This window comes from Eucalyptus grandis, chromosome 9 (genome assembly GCF_016545825.1).
Source record: "Eucalyptus grandis isolate ANBG69807.140 chromosome 9, ASM1654582v1, whole genome shotgun sequence".
NCBI lineage: Eukaryota > Viridiplantae > Streptophyta > Magnoliopsida > Myrtales > Myrtaceae > Eucalyptus > Eucalyptus grandis.
In genome coordinates, this window is record NC_052620.1 from 38,827,849 (window position 1) to 38,847,046 (window position 19,198).

The 19,198-nt window shown below is 39.6% G+C and overlaps 2 protein-coding genes across 3 annotated transcripts; both read left to right on the forward strand.

The window, feature by feature from the left end:
* The first annotated feature begins 413 nt into the window (after positions 1 to 413).
* LOC104419766 (probable NAD(P)H dehydrogenase (quinone) FQR1-like 2) lies at positions 414 to 3,675 on the forward strand. Its single transcript, XM_018863244.2, has 2 exons — positions 414 to 1,277; positions 3,184 to 3,675. The coding sequence occupies exons 1-2, from the start codon at positions 736 to 738 to the stop codon at positions 3,410 to 3,412; spliced, it is 771 nt and encodes a 256-aa protein (XP_018718789.1). The 5' UTR covers positions 414 to 735; the 3' UTR covers positions 3,413 to 3,675.
* Positions 3,676 to 8,389: 4,714 nt separating this feature from the next.
* Positions 8,390 to 18,267, forward strand: LOC104419769 (aminopeptidase P1). Of its 2 annotated transcripts, none has more exons than XM_010031528.3 (16): positions 8,390 to 8,651; positions 8,785 to 8,848; positions 10,028 to 10,167; positions 10,666 to 10,950; positions 11,040 to 11,162; positions 11,326 to 11,640; positions 12,745 to 12,831; positions 12,978 to 13,045; positions 14,210 to 14,279; positions 14,611 to 14,745; positions 14,893 to 14,973; positions 16,046 to 16,100; positions 16,243 to 16,347; positions 16,491 to 16,562; positions 17,137 to 17,261; positions 17,896 to 18,267. In XM_010031528.3, the coding sequence occupies exons 1-16, from the start codon at positions 8,559 to 8,561 to the stop codon at positions 18,055 to 18,057; spliced, it is 1,980 nt and encodes a 659-aa protein (XP_010029830.1). In that variant the 5' UTR covers positions 8,390 to 8,558; the 3' UTR covers positions 18,058 to 18,267. The 2 variants fall into 2 exon arrangements, with proteins under 2 accessions (XP_010029830.1, XP_010029831.1); XM_010031529.3 differs by having other exon boundaries at positions 14,213 to 14,279; positions 17,896 to 18,245.
* Positions 18,268 to 19,198: the final 931 nt, after the last annotated feature.

The window sequence follows — 19,198 nt, forward strand, 5'->3', positions numbered from 1 at the left end:
TGAATTAGATCGCGAAGGATACGGAGAAAGTTAAAAATGGCCAGAAATCCTCCCACATCTGTCAAATCAAAGGAAAAGACCATAGATTAGGAAAAAGAATTAGGGAAATGGCTGTCCAAATCAAGGGTACTTAATAACTAAAAATGTAAATTAACTAATTACCCTTCTGGCAATAGAAGATACCAGTCGAATTCAAAAATTAAATACGTAGCCTAATTATGGAAATCACTCTACAAAGGGCATTGAAAATGTCGTTATACATCGCACCAACTTGGCCGATTATTCTCCATCATTTCTAGACAATTTAGGTGATTTGAATCCGAAGCAATGAATTTGAGCTCATCCACTGATAATTATTTAGGAATTAGCGAATAATTAATACGACCCAAGTTAATTTATCGAATTACATGTGGAGGGGGAAGATCGTGACGAGAGATGGCGCCGCGGACGACGTCGTGGCGACCGTGACCGGCGCGTCGTCGCCTCTTTCTTTGCGGCTCGTTTCGCGCTGTCTTCCTCTCTCTCCCTCTCTATTTGGACTCCAATGTCCAGCTGAAAATTTGAAGGGGAAAAAGGTGACCCAGGATCTGTCGAGCTTCTTCTGGTCGATATCAGCAAGTGGCAGACGAGGAAAGGAGAGAAAAATTCGATCTTGGTCGGTTGTTACGTCGACCCAGAATTCCATTTGCTTGAATTGTCTTCGTGTTCGAGCGGATTTCAAGTGGGTTTGGGGAGATGGGTAAGGGAGGCGGCTGTGTTCCCAGCAAGAAGAAGCTCTCCGGCGTCGCCGCCGACGGCGAGCGGGACTCGGTGCCGATCCCGGTCGAGGTCGAGGTCGAGGTCGAGGTCGAGGACCAGGTCCAGGAGGCCGAGCCGAAGGCCGCGCCGGGCGTGGCGAAGCTGAGGGTGTTCATCGTGTTCTACTCCATGTACGGCCACGTGGAGGCGCTGGCGAAGAGGATGAAGAAGGGGGTCGACGGCGTGGACGGGGTGGAGGGGGTCCTGTACCGGGTGCCGGAGACGCTGTCGCCGGAGGCGCTGGAGAAGATGAAGGCGCCGCCGAAGGACGAGGCGGTCCCCGTGATCGGAGCGGGGGAGCTGGTGGAGGCGGATGCGGTGCTGTTCGGGTTCCCGACGCGGTACGGGTGCATGGCCGCGCAGATGAAGGCCTTCTTCGACGCCACTGGCCAGCTGTGGAAGGAGCAGAAGCTCGCAGGCAAGCCGGCCGGGTTCTTCGTGGGCACGGGCACTCAGGGAGGCGGGCAGGAGACGACTGCGTAAGTGTGAATTTCCGATTTTGGTTTTGTTTCTTGCTCCAATAGGGAAGTTCTGTGGTTGATCTGAATGTGCAATGTTTTTGGTCCTTGTTTTGTGTTTGAGATGATGTAAATCTTTTGTGGATTCTGTTTGTGGTTGAATATTTGCGCTACTGGAATTGTATGCAGAAAGTTAGTGATATGGCCATTCGGATGCTTTGTTATGATCAGAGGAAAGGGGGAAAATTTCCTTGCCTTTAGCTTAGAATGGAGGGGGTGTGGCAGTCTAATTCCAAGTATATTGGATTATTTGTGCAGTGGTCTTGATGTGAATCTGTAGTTTAGTTGCAATGGGATTGCATTTTAAAGTGATTCTTGTTCTGTTCTGTTTTGTTATATCAGTTAAGTGGATCGCACTTTTTTGGTTATGTTGGTTCTAAGTTCAAGGATTTTGGTGTTACTTCTACACTGTGGTAATCAAACATATGGACATTGGAATGGTATGGACAATCAAGTTTTTGATTCTAATTGCTTACTTTGGTTGATAAGTGCAAGATGCTTGTGAAAACATGTGGGTTCTTGGAGACTTTCCTGATGGCAGGGACATAGCTTGTAGCCTAACCCTATAAATAGAATGGAAAGTTTCGGTTCCTTATTAGAAGCGGTAAGGACAAGCTTGATGTTGTGTTCAACTTGGTTTTAGTATTCTATTCTGAGCCTGCGGCTAAAACTTCTTCCTTTTCTCCAGCACAGTTTTATCTTCTACAATGTTCATCTCTTGATTATCATGAATGAATTTTTTTCCTTTTGGTTTTATGCTTCTGCTTGCTTGGCACATTAGGTTTCAGCTTAACTTTGAGGATATGTAACTTAGCAGATGCAGTTTTCCATCTGAGACACCTTATGGTCTCATTTTGGGTCTTATTATTTAAAATTATGTCTCTAGAACATGATGAGGTTATTTTATTCTAATTATAGTTTTGACTTCCAGAGAGATGAACATCATGGCAAATAATACTATAGTAGTAGAAACATTGTCCCTAGCAACATAGATACATCAACTTACGCTACAGTTGGATATATTATTAACATAATCTGCTTGGTTTGGTGCAAGGTCATTAGGAATTTTTATTGTTGTTATATATTTTAAGGGCATGTTGAACAGTTTGTGGAAAGCAAAGAGCGAACATATAGCACACGATAATTGAAATTAAGTATTCTGGCTGTTGCCCCATGGGGTGCAGCGCAGTTGGTGCTGCTGCTTTGATCCCACCCATTTGGTGCAAGCTTGAATACTCCAGATATGTTGCTTCTCCGACTTACCCAGAGCGAGGGTGGGGTCCCTCCTAGTACCCTGTGAAAGGTTTACTGCCACAATGGTTACAAGCCAGGACGGCTTGAATGTGGCTGTTGAATGTGACTGATTATGGAGTTTTGTGTTTGTTAAGGTGATTGTGACTTGGTCAAACTTCATTTTTCTGGGCTTGTAATTGTCACTGGTGATGCAGCTTTTGAGCTCATTCTATTATTATTTGTCGTTTTCAAATGCATTTTTCTATAATTAATTCAAGTCTTACCTACTTAAATAATGGATACAGTTTTCTGTGCATCGAATATGGTGGATTCTGCTCATCAGAGAGGAGTATGCACTCTGTCTAGTCACTTGCTATCTTTCTGCTCATGAAAGCTCTAACTCTTTTCCATATTTGGTGCTGCAATCGTATAAGAATTGTCATGGAGCCTTAAATTGTAGAAGATATATGTCCTGGCAGTAGCCACTGCTGAATGTTCAATGTTGGAATTTACGCTCAAGTTAGAAAAAAATATATTTATCTTTCATTTGATTTGCATATATAATGAGCACAGGATTTAACAATAGTTTACCTGTTGTCTTGCTTGATGGTGATCCGTACTTGATTTGATGCAGTTGGACTGCAATCACCCAGTTGGCTCACCATGGGATGCTGTTTGTTCCGATTGGGTACACTTTTGGTGCCGGTATGTTTAAAATGGATGAAATCCGCGGGGGCTCCCCATATGGTGCTGGAGTTTTTGCGGGCGATGGGTCGAGAGAGGCCACAGATGCGGAGTTGGCGCTCGCAGAGCATCAGGGCAAGTATATGGCTGCAGTTGTGAAGAGGCTCGCCCTGGCTTGATTGATGATTCATCTTCTGATGTCAAGTTGGTTCCTTGTTTCTGTTTATTCATTCAGATAATAATATATATTCTTTCGGGCAATTTGAAGAGTCGTCGGAGTCATCGAAAGTTAATGGTTCAGTTCTCAGTTCATGTGTCTTGTGCTCGAAATTCTGTATATGTTGCATGAAATCTTGTCGCATTGTTTCAAACGATACTGTAAGTCATAAAACGAGTTTCCTTATGCTGGAATTTTGGCCCCGTGAAAGGGAATTTTGGACGATTCTCTGTCCTTCTCTTCTCAATTTGATTATCAATATAGAAGATTAGAAGCCCATTAACTCTTGAGAGAATTGGTATGTTGTGGCGGAAAATTAAATTGAATGAAGCTGACATATGAATGGTTTGAGTGGCTCGTAAGTGACTTTAATTCTTATATTAATTTTACTTTTCATATTTATTTTTCAGTTTTTCAATTTAAAAGTGGACATCAAAATATTTTAGTAAATTTAGATTTTGTTTCTTGGTTTTTTTTCATTTGAAAGGTTGGATGTTTATTGCTATTTGTTCATCTTCTTGTTTTTGGCTTGAGCTATTCTCCCATCTTTAAAAGCATATGAACATCAGCATTTTATATCATTTGAATATCGGGTAATCATTTTTGTAAATTTCTAAAAAGAAATTCAAATAATCTTTAGAAATTCAAATAATCTCTTTATATTTGTGGAATAGACAAAAATTAGTTTTTCACCTTTAATAATTCGAAATGGACATCTCAAACTTATAGATTTTGTTAGCATGTGTCTTGAGATATCCTAAGGGAATATGGTAACATTTTTTGTCTTTGAAACAATTTCTGTTCAGCTTTTGGTATAATCCTAAATATTTTTATGACTTGCAATTTCTTTTAATTTTTTATTATTATTATTATTATTATTATTATTATTATTATTATTATTATTATTACTTTTTCTTTTCTTTTCTTGTTCCTTTTCTTCTCCTTCCTCTCGGTAGTTGTCGGTCTCGGCCATGATAATCGACTAGATGAGGGTCGGCAAGGTCGTCGACTTCGTGGGATTGGCTTGGCGAGGCTTGGCTTCGCCCTAGCTAGAGAAGGTGACCGTGTCTAGATCTAGCAAGGTCGAGTCTCGCATGGCACTAGTGAGGCTTGACCTCACTTGGCTATTGCGAGGTCGGTCTCATTAGATCTAGGTGAGGTTGAGCCTTGCCCAGCCATGGCGAGGCTCGGGGGGTGCCTTGTCGATGGTTGGCGAGCTCAAGGTGATCTCAACAAGGGCCGATGAGGCTTCCTCATTTGGTTGGTCGTTGGCCATTGCCAAGGCTAGTGACTGGTTAAGGGAAGAAGAGAGGAAGAGAAAAGGAAAGAAAAAAAAAAAGCTTGTTTCTTGAGTTGTTTTCGGGAACAAACAAATAACTTTTTTTTTTTTTATGTTCCAAATTTATTTCCGTGAACAATTTGTTCTCAAAAACAAAAAAAAATGTTAAGCACATTTATGTTTTATTTCTGTTCGAAGAACAATAAAAAAAAAAAATTCCTCATAGCGTTACCAAATAGCACCACTCAAATGAAAAATTGTTAACCAGTATCTTGGATACTCGTTAGCAGGATCATAATCTAGTTAGAGATTCATGAAGGATAGAAAATTCGATGCCTTGTCATTTTATTTGGTAATCTTAAATAAAGTTATGCAAATTCTCTTTTGAAAAACAACACTTATTTTATTCGTTTATGCTAAATTCTCTCTTGGCACTGGAGAAACGCTTAGCAAATGGGATCACTAGCTTAACCATGAATTACTACACAAGTTCAATCTCTTAGTGGAGAATAAGAATATTTCCATTACAAGCCATCCCTCTCTTTGGCTAAGTTAAAAACCATACTTCATATATTTAACAATGAAATGTCAACACGGTGTTCTTCCCCACTGGCCGAGAAACAATAGTAAAATCAGTTTCAGAAAACACATTTGTTTGATGGTTACAACTTACAGGCATCAAGAAATATCACTTTTTTTTTTTCTTTCTATTTTTCATGTTTAACATCGTCTAAAAGTAATAAATAAGTGAAAAATATTGTCATGATCAAAATAAGAAAGTTTAGTACTTAAAAAAGAAAACTTGAAAACTTACTCAAATTTCCATCATTGGGTTGATATACCTGGAGTTTGAATTTGAGCCCCTATGTGGTGACTAGAGTTCAATGCTCTGAACTTGGGCTTGCAATGCCTAGACCCGGGTACTAGATGCCTAAATCCAAGTCCTTGGTATGCAGGCCCGGGTCTTGGACTCCTAACCCCAATCCGACCTCGAACCTAAGTCCACCCTATAAGATTTAGGATCCAACACTTAGACTCAATCTAGGTATGCTTGTCATCACTTCATTTCCAAACTTCCCAAAAATTATATGGATTACTTGCAAATTTAGGCATAGCATTAAAAGTCAAAAGAGATCGTATTGGAACAAATTCCACAAACAGGAAACAAGAATAATACGATAACAATAATATCTTCTTTCCAGAATAAGCGATAAGAATCTCGCCAACACTTTTTATTGACAAAAATAATAGTATGCAAAGATGTAATGCTATGCCATAAGCAATCATATGTTGTACTATTCCCTAAGAAAAAAGAAGAGAGGGGGAGTTTTTTCGTCTGTGGATATAGGCATATTGCTGAATTTCATTATTTTCTTGAGTTTTTATTTGTGTGTTTGATCATGCTAGACTTCAACGAGAAGACACACCTTCCTTTTACGCTTTGCCTATTTGGATCAGTCTCTCTCATCATCTCCAGCAAAAACGAAATCTTCCATTGAAAGGCTTCTTGAAAAGATCAATCTTTCTTCTGCCTTTAATAATTTTCTTTTCAAAATATTAAAAGAATCTCTTTATCTTTGGAGGACAGGTAAAAAAATTGTTTTCCTTCTTTAATAATTTGGAATAAACGTACCTTTAAACTTATGAATCTTGTTAACAAGTTTCACGACACAATCATTAAACATCCAAATGAAAAAAAAAAAGTTATTATTTCCAATCAAATTTCTCTCTCAAACTATATATAATTAGTACACTAGAAACCAAAATATATTTTTATTATATATTATTAATAAGTACTTGAGATGCTTGTTAATAAGATCAAAAATTTATTATCGAACCGTAAATGATAGAAATTTCAGTACATCGCCATTTTTATGTAATAGATCACTTTTTACTTTTGAAAGGGCGAGTTTGCAGATTCACTTTTAAAAAAATTCTTCTCCTTTATTTTTTAAATTATTCTTGACCCACTAAATTCTCTTTTAGCGTTGGACAAACGCTTAGGAACCTAGCTTTTAACTACGGACTCCTACAAAAGTTTAATGTCAAGTGGAGAAAGAGTGCTTTGACTTAAAGCCATTTCTTTCCTTTGGCCAAGTAAAAAGCAGTACTTTATATTCAAATAATCTAAATTTTACACAGGGAGTTCTTCCCAATTAGTTGAGGAACAACAATAAAATGAAAATCTTACAAAATTTCCCCACTCTTTTTCATGTTTAAAACCATCCAAATAAAATAATTAATTGAAAACCATTTTTAATGAAATTTAGTCCGTAAAATTAGAACACTGATAAAATTAAAAAAAATTCACTCAATTTTTCATCATGTCGTCGATCATTTCTATTGATTAGACTTGGGGTCTCGACATTATGACCCGAGTTCAATGCTCTGTATTTGCAATACCTTAGACATTGGTCTTAGATGCTGACCCGAGTCTTTAGTGTGTGAGCTTGGCTTCTTGAAGTCCACTCCCAATCTTAGGACCTTTTGGCTCTTGAACCTAGGTTTGAGTTCGAACTCAAGACATAAGACCTAACGTATAGACCCAATGCACTGGACCGTGACCCAGGTGCCCTAGCCATCATTCCATTTCCAAATATCCCAAGAATTGCGAGGATTATTTGCATAGTTCTTAGGCAATCGCCCAAAAAGTGAGGGAGGTCGGATTCCTGGGAAGGAATCGAAAGTGAAACATTGGCTGCGCATGGTAACTTTCCCCAGCCCAAGAATTTTTATTCTTCTCTTCCCCGGAACAAAAAAAGAATAGAAACCTGTTTGATAACGGCAACTTAGTTTTTTGTTCTCGGGAATAAAAAGTTAGCATGTGAATGGTTTTGGAATAGAAATGAGAAGTAAAAAAGTTGCTTTTTGTTCCTGGGAATAAGTTTAAGAAATAAGTGAATTTTTTTTTTCTTTTATTCTTCTCTTGCTAACCGCCATTGACCACCGTTGACTGCCGCCCGCTGCCGCCATCGCCGCCGCCGACGGAGGCCGACCGCCGCCGGGCTGGTCGCCGGAGGTCGATCGACGTCGCCGCCCGGTCGCCGGAGGCCGACCGACCATCGCCGCTGGTCGTCGGGAGGCCGACCGACCGTCGCCGCCGCCAATGGCCATCGGCCGATCGTTACTACCGCCGCCGCCGAAGGCCGATCGACCATCGTCGCCGCCGCCGGTCGTCGTGGGTCATTGTCGGACGCCGCCGCACGTCGCCGCCGTCGCCGCCGCGCCGCCGACTACCGCGCGCGCACGGCCCATCGGCCCTCACACAATCGCCGGCCGGTTGGCGACAGTAGTCGGCGGGCGGCGGTCGCCGGCGGCAACGTGTAGCGGCGGCGGCGCCCAGCGGCGGCAAATGTCTACCGGGCAAAAATAAAAAAACAAATAAATATAAAAAGAAATTGTTTTTTACCAAATGCATTTCTATTCTTTTTCTATTTCTAGAGTAAAAATTTTGTGTAGTTACCAAACGGGTTTTTTTACATAGAAATTATTCCCCATAATAGAAATAGAAAAGAACTATTTCTGAAAGAAATTGTTCCCGGCCAAGAAATATTACCATGCGCAGCCTAAGACTTCAGTCTTCATCGGACATCCATGTTCATGTCTTTTTCCCCCCTACAAAAACTTCATTTTGTCAAATATAAGAAGACACGCCTTCCCTAACACCTCCAGCCTATTATTTCAATCTCTCTCTCTCTCTCTCTCTCTCTCTCTCTCCTCAGTTCCGGGCAACAGGGACAACCGCTTCTCGAAAAGAAAGAAAGTGAGAAAGAAAAATCCGATCTTTCTTCCCCATCAGATTGCTGCGGAAGCTCCCCGGAGGTCGGAAATGGCGGACACCCTCGCTGCCCTCAGGTCCCTGATGTCCTCCCACTCCCCTCCCCTCGACGCCCTCGTCGTCCCTTCCGAAGATTACCATCAGGTCCATTCTCGCCTTCTTCAGCGTCGCGTCGTCGTGTCGTGTCGTGGGGAGTTCCGCCGACGCTGACGATGGTGGTCCTCCTCGCGGGGATGGCTGAATCGTGGGTTGTTGTTGTTGTTGTTGTTGTTTGCAGAGCGAGTACGTGTCCTCGAGGGACAAGCGGCGGGAGTTCGTCTCGGGATTCACCGGGAGCGCTGGTGAGTTTTTTTCTTCGTCCGTGCCTTGTGGGGTCGGTCCGATCGCGTTGCGCGCGAGTCGCTTGAGTCTGGTTTGATCGAGGGCGGATGAAGAATTTCGGGTTTTTGCGCTAATGCCTGGAGCGTGATGTTTTCCCTACAAAGTGATGAATTACTTCTCCCTTGCTTTTGAATACTTTGTTTTTTGGATCGTGTCTCTTACCGGACAAACTTCGACAGCGACGTTGTATCTCCTGAGTTCGGCATCATTCGCCTTGGTTCCCGCGGGGCAAACCAATGTATCGGCATCGTCCATGCCTTCTTTTCTTTTTCAGCTTTTTCCGGTTGAACATCTGAGTTAATACGCGTGAAGAAAGGGTAGACATTGACATTATGTGTTTCGGATCATTAAATGATTCTGGCTGACTAGAAATGTGATGAACATTTGTATCCTCATTTTCGTGGCATTGTGCTCGACAAAAGTTTTGATTGTTGGGTAGCTGCAACCTTAAAAGGGTGAGAGAGTATCTCTCCATTTTGCTTGGATTTCAAAAGGTGCAGTGGAAAAATAGAAAATTGTTCTTTGTACATTGCCTACATTCATCTCATTGCCCAATATGATGGCCGAAAAAAAAAAGTTCGTTTTTCATGAGCTGTTGTTCTAAATTGATTTAACTGCCATGAGATGAAATTGATGATGTTGTTTGGATAGGGGTTTTCATCCTAAAATGGGTGAGGATTTCTTTTGGCTGATGCTGCTTTTGTGCTAGATACTAGTACAGTTCTATTTATGCATCTGATGAGGTGTCTTAGCAATGTATCGGTTGTAACTTGTTTTTATGGCATTGCAAATGAGGTTTTTACATTAGGTTGATTTTGAGAATCTCTTCAAACTGTAAGCTCAATTGCCTGCTTCCCCTAGTGTAAGTTCACATGTTTAAGATCTGCATATGCAACAAAACCTTGGTTCAGAGAAATAATGAGGAAAAGCGAGAGTGTTTGCACCTTAGTGCAGAAAAATTTCGTACTTTGATGGTCACGTGACTGATGAAAGTCATCACTCATGTTTCACCAGCATCAAATCATTGATTTCTCTGTTTAGAAAAATCTGCTGAAAATTAAGATGGTTAGGATTTCTATGTGAATTATTAAATGTCTAGAGAGTGTCTTAGCTGAACTCTTTTAATTTGAACCGTGCAGGTTTGGCTCTTATAACAATCAATAAAGCACTGCTATGGACCGATGGACGTTATTTCTTGCAGGCTGCTCAACAGCTTAGTGATCAGTGGAAACTCATGCGCATAGGAGAAGACCCTGCTGTGGATGTTTGGATGGCAGACGTGAGTTTTTATCTTGGTGAATTTTGGACAACTTTTCAAACATAAAGGCCATGCTAATTCTAATTTGCTCTGTGCAAGATCAGAAGTTGAGACATGTTCTTTGACAGTTCCTCAGTTATTCGTTCTGGGATTTCTTGACCTCTATGAAATGGGTTATATAATCTTCTGTGGGCCGAAAAAAAGTTGGATATAAGCTCTTCATTTTAAATGTTTATGATGATTGCCAATCAATATGATGATTTTCTTTTTCTTAAGTTTCTGTATACCGAAAGTCTGCTCTGACTGGCTTTGTCAATCTTGTCTCATGTCTAAGCCAGTATCATGTTTTCCTTTCAGTTATATCTGGCCTAACTTATGCTATAAGACAATTTTAAAGTGCTAATGGTTATACTCCTGTGTAGTTCAGAGTAGTTGGTCCAACTGAAGAGTAGGTTTCTGTTGCTTATTTAGATTACTCCTGACAATTTCTTAAGTAACCTTTTTTTGCTCCTTCATCAGAACTTGCCAAATAATGCGGCAATTGGCACTGATCCTTGGTGTGTGTCCATAGACACTGCGCAGAGATGGGAGCGTGCTTTTGCCAAAAAACAGCAGAAGCTGGTTCAGACCTCCACCAACTTAATTGATGAAGTTTGGAAAAATAGGCCACCTCTTGAAATAAATCCTGCTAATGTGCATGCGCTGGAATTTGCTGGTCGATCAGTGACAGATAAACTGAATGATTTGAGAGAAAGGCTTACACAGGAGAAAGCTCGCGGCATAATAATCACAACACTTGATGAGGCAAGATTTTTTAGATGGGTCATCTCCCAATCATGTGTATCTTAGATACTGTTTATTGGCAGCATTAGAACTTAGATATTGCTTTGCAGGTTGCTTGGCTGTATAATATTCGAGGAAGTGATGTGTCTTACTGCCCTGTAGTTCATGCATTTGCCATAGTCACTCCCACTTCAGCTTTCTTTTATGTGGACCAGAGGAAGCTATCTTCTGAGGTTTGTTCATCACCCCTTTTCCTTATGATATAGTCATAATCAAGGCATGGTTGGTTCTTCCTAACATATTCAGTCTCCATCTTATTATAATTACTTTTTTCTTATTCTCTCCTATTGTGTTATGTTAGTGATACTGTTGTGCTAATCAGTGTGTCATATGCAGGTAAGTGGCTACTTAAAGGAGAATGGAATCGAAGTGCGGGAGTATAGTGCAGTAAGTGCAGATGTGAGCTCACTTGCATCCAACCAGCTTGGCCCATGTGCATTCAAAGAAGCTCAGAGTGAGGTTTCTGGGAGAACAGACATTGGTTCTAGGGAGGATGCAGCTGAAAGCATTAAGACTGAAGCAGAAGATGGCGATACCATTGACTTGATTTGGGCTGATCCTGGATCCTGCTGCTATGCTTTGTATTCTAAACTAGATTCCAATAGAGTTCTCCTGAAGCAGTCTCCTTTGGCCCTTGCAAAAGCTTTGAAGGTAATACATGCATTCCCTATCTATGAGTTAGTAATAGTCCCAGATGATGTTGCGCCCATGATCTTTGAGTGTATGTAGTAATGTTGTCATACATAAGGTAGTGATCATTAAAATAAGCTGATGTTAGCTAAAAAATCTGAGCTGGCACTGTCTTTGAGTTGTTCTATGTTGGCAGAAGGTTTGATCTCATGATTGACTAGGGTAATGGTGCTTTGGATGCCATTTAATAATATTAAAGCTTCACTTCTGGTTGAAATTGGCATTGAGATATGCATACTCTAGCGTGTCGTTGAAGTCAACATGTCCTCTTTTTATGGACATTGATATGAAAGACTGATTATTTGTGGATCCTCCATGATTTCCTATTATGTGTTTTGGCCCATTACTGATATGAACAGATATGATAACTTTTGTGCTGCTACTATGTCATACTTCCTGAACAATCCGTCCAACTCCTTTTTGCAGGTGATTTTTTTAGGAGGCCTTTGCTTTTATTAGTTGATTTTTTAAGAACAATGTCCGCAAATCATTTGGCTTTAGCTGAAGTAATATGGGAATGAAAAGCATTCAGTTTTCTGAGAATCATAATTTTTTGGAACTAACTGTAAGAGGGTCTGATAGTTATGAGAAGAATGAGCCAATATAAATTGAATGCAAGTGCAAAGGATCGCTGGATTCTGATTTGTAAAGTACAATGCCATAAAGACTCTACAGCAAAGAATCGATAATTTTCTGCCTGGTCATCAGGCCATTAATTTATAACTGCCATCATCCAGAAGACGATGGCAGGAAGACTATTGAGCAGTGATATCTCCTGTGGTAATCTTGCATAGAATTGTCAATTTGGCAGGAAAACTCATTTTATAGTATAGAAATCGCTATTTGGCTAATCTTGCATATTTAAAATCCATTACGCATTCAAGAGGCCTCTTCTAAATCCATTTTGTGGTAGATAGCCCAATTACATGACTTTACAATCCTACTATTTTGATAAGACTAGGATATTCCTTTTTGTTATCCTTGTCAGCAATGTATTGGTCAGCTACTGTTCATTATGAAAGCATGCCAATTCTCTTTAATGAAGCCTAACTCTGTAAATTTCAGAATCCAATTGAGTTGGATGGGTTAAGGAAGGCTCACATCAGAGATGGTGCAGCTGTTGTACAATATCTTGTCTGGTTGGATAAGCAGGTATACCACGGATTCTTCTTGCATTAGCCTTTGAGAACTAATAGCCTTTTTGTTATCATGCTACACATGAAGATCTTTCATATGTCCATCACACATGAAATTTTTCTGATTGAGTGATGCATGATTTTGTTTGTCGAATTGCTCAGATGCAAGAAAACTATGGTGCTTCTGGTTTCTTTGTGGAGGGAGAGACTTTGGCTCAGAAAAAGCAGTTGTAAGTTCATGTTGCTGGTCATGATTTGTTGCAAGTTACTTTGGTTTGGATGCAATTGCAGAGTCAATGCGAAAGTTGGATTACTTACTCAAGAATAGATAGCATAAAAGTTCTGATATTATAGGAATAGCAAAGCAAAAACATTTGATAAGTTGGATTTGTTTCCTACTAGTTTTGAGAGATGTGCCCGCTCTAATCAATGAGTGGGAAGGGACATCTCAGCTCATCTTGCCAGTACCACAAGCTTCGACTTTGCAGAACAAGGTTCATTTTGAAGTCATCACTTAAATTAGCCATGAGGATAGGAAGGCTTGATTCTTAAACAGCAAAAGAACATTCCATTGTTTGGTCATCCTTCATGCCAATAAAGCATGTGACTGTGTAAGATGTTTGATGAAAGAAACATCCGGGGTGAAGTAATTCTCTTTGAATAAACAATTGTCGCATAGAACCTTGTGAGAAACATTAACTGAGCCCCTGATTTCACTGTTCTTTGATATGTAGATTAGCACTGCTTTCCCTGGGGAACCAGTTTATTATAGTGTCGGGGACACGGTGGCAGTTCTGGCATTGGTTATGTCTGAATGAAAATCTTCTGCTCTCAGTAGGAAACTTGTTTGGGGAACATGATGGATCAGTGCTAGTTCCTTAAAGATGATTCTTTTTACTTTTGGCCTTCTAGCGAGGTCCCCATTGTGCATATTCTGTTAGTCAAGATGACAGAATTTGAGCTGATGCACCACCAAATAAGAGGGGCTTGAGATACACTGACGCCATCTACCTCCCGAATTATGTTAGCCTTTTAAATTTGGTTTCTGGATAACATGAACCTAATAATTAAGAGGTTAGGACTTTAATTATGAACTCTGACATCCATGGACTGTGGACCTCTTTCTTTCGTGCGTACCATTTCTCTTTCAAAGGCTCATCATAAGCCTGAGAAGGAAATGCTTCCTGCATTTTCCTTTAGGGCATGTGGGGTGAAGCAAACTAATTTTGTGTGCTTAATGTGAGTTTCTAACATGTAGCTTATTGACCAATGCATTGGCAAATTTCTAATCTCACATGTCAGTTGTTTTGAAGCATCACTTAATGTCTTTTTTGCTAGTACCTTCCAAAATTTAGGTTCAAGGTACATATGCTTAACATGTCTGATCAAAATAGCAGGAAAGGAAATAAACTAACAGAGGTGACTGTGAGTGATAAGCTGGAGTCATTTCGAGCTTCAAAAGAGGTAATCTCCTACTCATGGATTTTCACAGAACTGTGCAGAATCTTTTTATTTATTTATTTTTTATTGGACTCATTTTCTGAAATCTTACAAATGTATGCCTATGAAAACATTATGCATGCGTAAGATATTTGTAAACCCAAACAGTCTGCAAGGTGTGGTCAGTAGAGGGGTTGCATTTGCTTTCTGTAATTTTGCAATATGTGAATGCTTGTAATGGTTAACGTATCTTTAGTGATATAAGGATAAGATAATCAAACCTTCGCACAGGCTACCACATGTTTGTATGATGTTTTTATGGAATAACCAATATCCTTTTCCTTAACATTTGCAGCATTTCAAAGGCTTAAGTTTTCCTACCATTTCATCAGTTGGTCCAAATGCGGCAATCATCCATTATTCACCACAGCCTGACACTTGTGCAGAGTTAGATGCAGATTGCATTTATCTTTTTGATTCCGGAGCACAGGTATATGAGCTGTGCTTCTGTTTGGTGTTTGTTATAAAATTGGCTGATTTAACAAGAAGGAAATCTGTCAATTTGCATCTTATCTTGCGATCTTTTTCCTGAGACTTATAGTTTCCTTTCTTGGTTATGTGGATGCTGTATCCAAAGTATCTTGATGGGACAACAGATATAACTCGAACTGTTCATTTTGGGAGACCTTCAGCACATGAGAAAGCATGCTATACAGCGGTGAGTTGTTTCAGTTCAGCAATGTTTATATAGTTACATGTCAATCATAAATGGTGGAAGAATCTAGCTGAGATTATAGATCTCATTGGGGTGCGGGCCCTGAATGAGACTCATGTGATCTTAGGGTAGGGAGTACATTGGGTGTATTACATAGCAGTGCACTTTATGTTTCTTTGAATATTTCAGTGAAAGATGAAGTTCTTTCGACAAGTTTTAAGATAAAAGATGAAGTCCCATATGCATTTTTGAACCATGAAATTGGCCATAGGACCATCATTGATCAGTTGAAGAGATTTATCAGTGGTGTGCCTTGGGTTTCATTTATAGCTCTTTCAATATTTCCAACATTGTTTGGCCTCCTTTGCTATTTTCTGATTCTTAGGAAGTCATTGCCATTGGCTGCCGCCTTGAGGTGAATCTACCTGTTCCCATTGCAGTGCTTCATCCTTAATTTCTCTAATTGTCTTAGAACTTGAGTATTTTACGTTGCATCTAGACCAGTCTCTAAAATGCCATTAATATCGCAGGGTGATACCCCCTTCACCTCTCAATAGCCATTAATTTCACCTAATATTATGAGTAAAAGTTGTCTTCCTATGATATTAACCTCTAGGTGCAGTTGGAAACCTCGTTGTAATATCTATATGTCTTTGCATGTCATCTACTGTGATTCCATGTGAACATTGATGTCTCCACCGACATTGGTCATAATGACTCCCTTAACTATTGACGGCTGCTACTAGTGCAAGTGGTGCAAAGCACCTTGACTAGTAAATACACCTTACATTCTTGCATCTTCCTCTGCTCAAGATATCTCTTTCATATGTATAAATTGTCATCCATGTATTCTTGTGTTAGTAATGTAAAGACGTACTATTCCTGAGCCCAGATCCAAGGTTTAATTAAGGAAGTACAGTAAGAATTACCTTGGCTTTTCTTTTTTTGTGCTTTGCTTACTTATTTTTATCCATTTAATTACATCTCCCTCTGCACAACAGCAAGTCCTTTGATTTCTTATTCATACTATGTCTTACAAGGCTCTGAGAGCTTTTGGTTCTGGGCTTTGTCTTAGGTACTAAAAGGGCACATTGCTCTGGGAAATGCAAGATTTCCGAATGGAACAAATGGTATCACAATCCTTCACCCTTGCACTTGAATAAATTATACTTCAAACCAAGTTGTCGGTGTATTCAGGGGTTTGGTTTCGTCAACATAAGCTGAGTATTTTTTTCTTCCTCTTATGTAAAGTCTATTAATTAAATCTTTAAGGTTATGCATTGGACATTCTTGCCCGAGTACCTTTGTGGAAGGATGGTCTCGATTATCGACATGGCACAGGGCATGGAATCGGATCTTACCTTAATGTTCATGAAGGTATGTGGATGAGCAGGGATAAAGCACGTGTATTACCATATTTGGCCATGATATCTGCCATTCCAGCTTAGTCTAGGCAAGCTCAGCTGACTTTTGGTGCATAATCTAGCTAATGATGTTTAACTTGACCTTTCAATGATCAGGTCCGCATTTGATCAGTTTCAGACCACATGCTCGTAACGTGCCAATGCAAGCTTCAATGACAGTTACAGATGGTTAGTATTAGTAGTAATGGGCCTGTAATTTGGGAAAGTTATTAGATGCCTGGGGCATTGTTGTCTCAGCCTTTTGATGTGTAAGGCTGAGGTGATGTGGCTTATTCACTGTGGTCTAGGATCAATATGCGCTGGGAGTAATGCCTCTAGAATACGTAATAATTGCTCTGTAACATTTCTGTTCTTGGTTTTTTTGGTGGAATGTGAAACATGATAACCTTCTCGGTAGAAGATAGTTATATTGAATTTAGTAGATTTGAGAGCAGCTGGTCAAATTTGATTCAATTGTTTCTGGAGTTTAAGGTCATGACTTGCTGCTTTAGGACAGTACTGTAAAACTACTCAAAGATATCACTTGGAATGCTACTTACAGCTGCCTGTGCCTCTATGTTTGATGTTTATTCAGATGTGTCTTTCTTCAAAGAAGCAGCCCTATTTCTGTATTGGCATTCTGTACTATTGTACTACTGCTGTTGTTCATCACTTGTGCATTGAGGCATTTCATGAACCAATATTTCAAAATCCTGTTACTTTGAGGTTGCATCGATTTCCTAAATTGGGCACTTTTTTCCAGAACCTGGCTACTATGAAGATGGGAGCTTTGGTATAAGGCTGGAGAATGTCTTGGTGGTCAATGAAGCGGATACAAAGTTCAACTTTGGTGACAAGGGGTACTTATCATTTGAGCATATAACATGGGTAAGTTGTTATTACAAAGAATGGTATTGTCTACCAGTTGGTGAAGGTGTTTCCTTGCTTTTCCACTTGGGTTTTCCTTTATTGGCTACGCATTTCTTCCCTCTAGTTAGTGATATTTCAAATTTTGTCGACAAATTTGACATCTTTATTATATTTGATGTTTTCTTTGCTTTGTCACTGGTTGAGTCATCTAGTTACATTTTTGACTGTCGACTAGTAGTTGGCTTATTTTAGGGAGAATAAGGGGGAAAAAGATGTGAATTTGCTTTCATTTGTCTTGTGAAGAGTATAACAAATGAAGACATGGATGGACCATTTGAAGCGTGAGCAGAAATTTTCCCATTCAATGTGCCTGTTTCCTGTAGGCAAATCTATGTTAAACCATTGTTTCTAGTAAAATGTTACCCTATGAAATGTGAAAGACTTGACTTGAACATTCACTTATTATAAAAACTAATTTGGTATCAAACTGGTCATTTTATTGGAGAATCATCACCACATCACTCTATATTGTAGGCATCATTGGTGTTTAACATCTTATGGGATAAAGAATTTTTTGGGACGTCGTCTCTAATTTAATGGTATTCTAAATCGTCGAGCTCTTTTCCCTACTTATAATTTGTTTCCTATCTAGGCACCATATCAGACTAAGCTGATCAACTTAAGTCTGTTGACACCTGAAGAGATCGATTGGCTGAACACATACCATTCAAAGTGTAGAGATATATTGGCCCCATACTTGGATGATGCTGAAATGGCATGGCTGAAGAAAGCTACTGAACCTGTATGTGCATGAGCGAAAAATCGCAGAAAACTCCATTTGTTGTTATCTCTGTGTTTTCCTTCTCCATCCTAGATGAATTCCTGCCCCAGGCTTTCTGATAAAGAGAAAGGAACTTGGTGCTTAAATGGTTTCATAAAAGACTGCTATTTCGTTGTTACTATGTAAATACATTGGCTTCATTTTCTGCATAATAATTCATCATAACGATTTCGTTCCTGCTTACCCGTTTTCTGCACAATCAAGCAAGCAGCGACGTTTAGACTTTTACAACCAGCTTGTACGTTGACATATTAAAGTCCTTAAGCGTATTGGTGTCACGCCAACAATTGGGTGGTGGTTGGTGATGGATTTGGGGACCAAGTGCCTTCTGAGTCCCGGGTTTTGGTTTAGTGTTGCTGTACTTACATCATTTACTGAAAGAGGAGTGAGCTCCACATCGTTGAGATTTTCTAGTTATGATTGATTGTGCTATCTTCGTGTTTGATAAAGATTTGTTTTCTGTGAAATAAGCGAGCCAGAGTATTTCCGATAATGCATTTTGCGGAAATATGGAGCAGTACATGTTGCGATTCACCATACTACAGATAACAAAGAAGGATCTATGGGATTGGTCTAATGGCATGCATATATAGCACACGTTTTTTTGACCTTGAGCTATTCTTCCATCTTAAAAGGCATATGAACATTGACATGTTGTAACATTTGAGAATTGTTGGTGGTTGGTTTTTGTAAATTTTTTTATATAAAAATTCGACATAATTCATCTATATTTGTGGGATGGACAAAGATTTAAATTTTTGACCTATAATAATTTGAAACAGATATATCTTATACTAATGGATTTTGTTAGTATGTGTCTTGGGGCACTTATTAAACATTCAAATAAAAAATTATTAATGGGTACCCAAATACTCGTGAAAACAAGAACACAAATTGATTAGAGATTTGTGGAGGTTGGAAATTTCGGTATTTTGTATCCTGATCCCGAAGATTACTTTAGAAAAAGTTGTGCCAGTTGTGTTTTAGAAAGGATGAGTGTTTATCTCTTTGCCCACTAAATTCTCTCTTTGGAAATGGGATCACTAGCTTAACCACGGGACTACTACAAAAGTTCAGTAGCCAAGTGTAGAAAAAGAATACTTGGATGACAAGC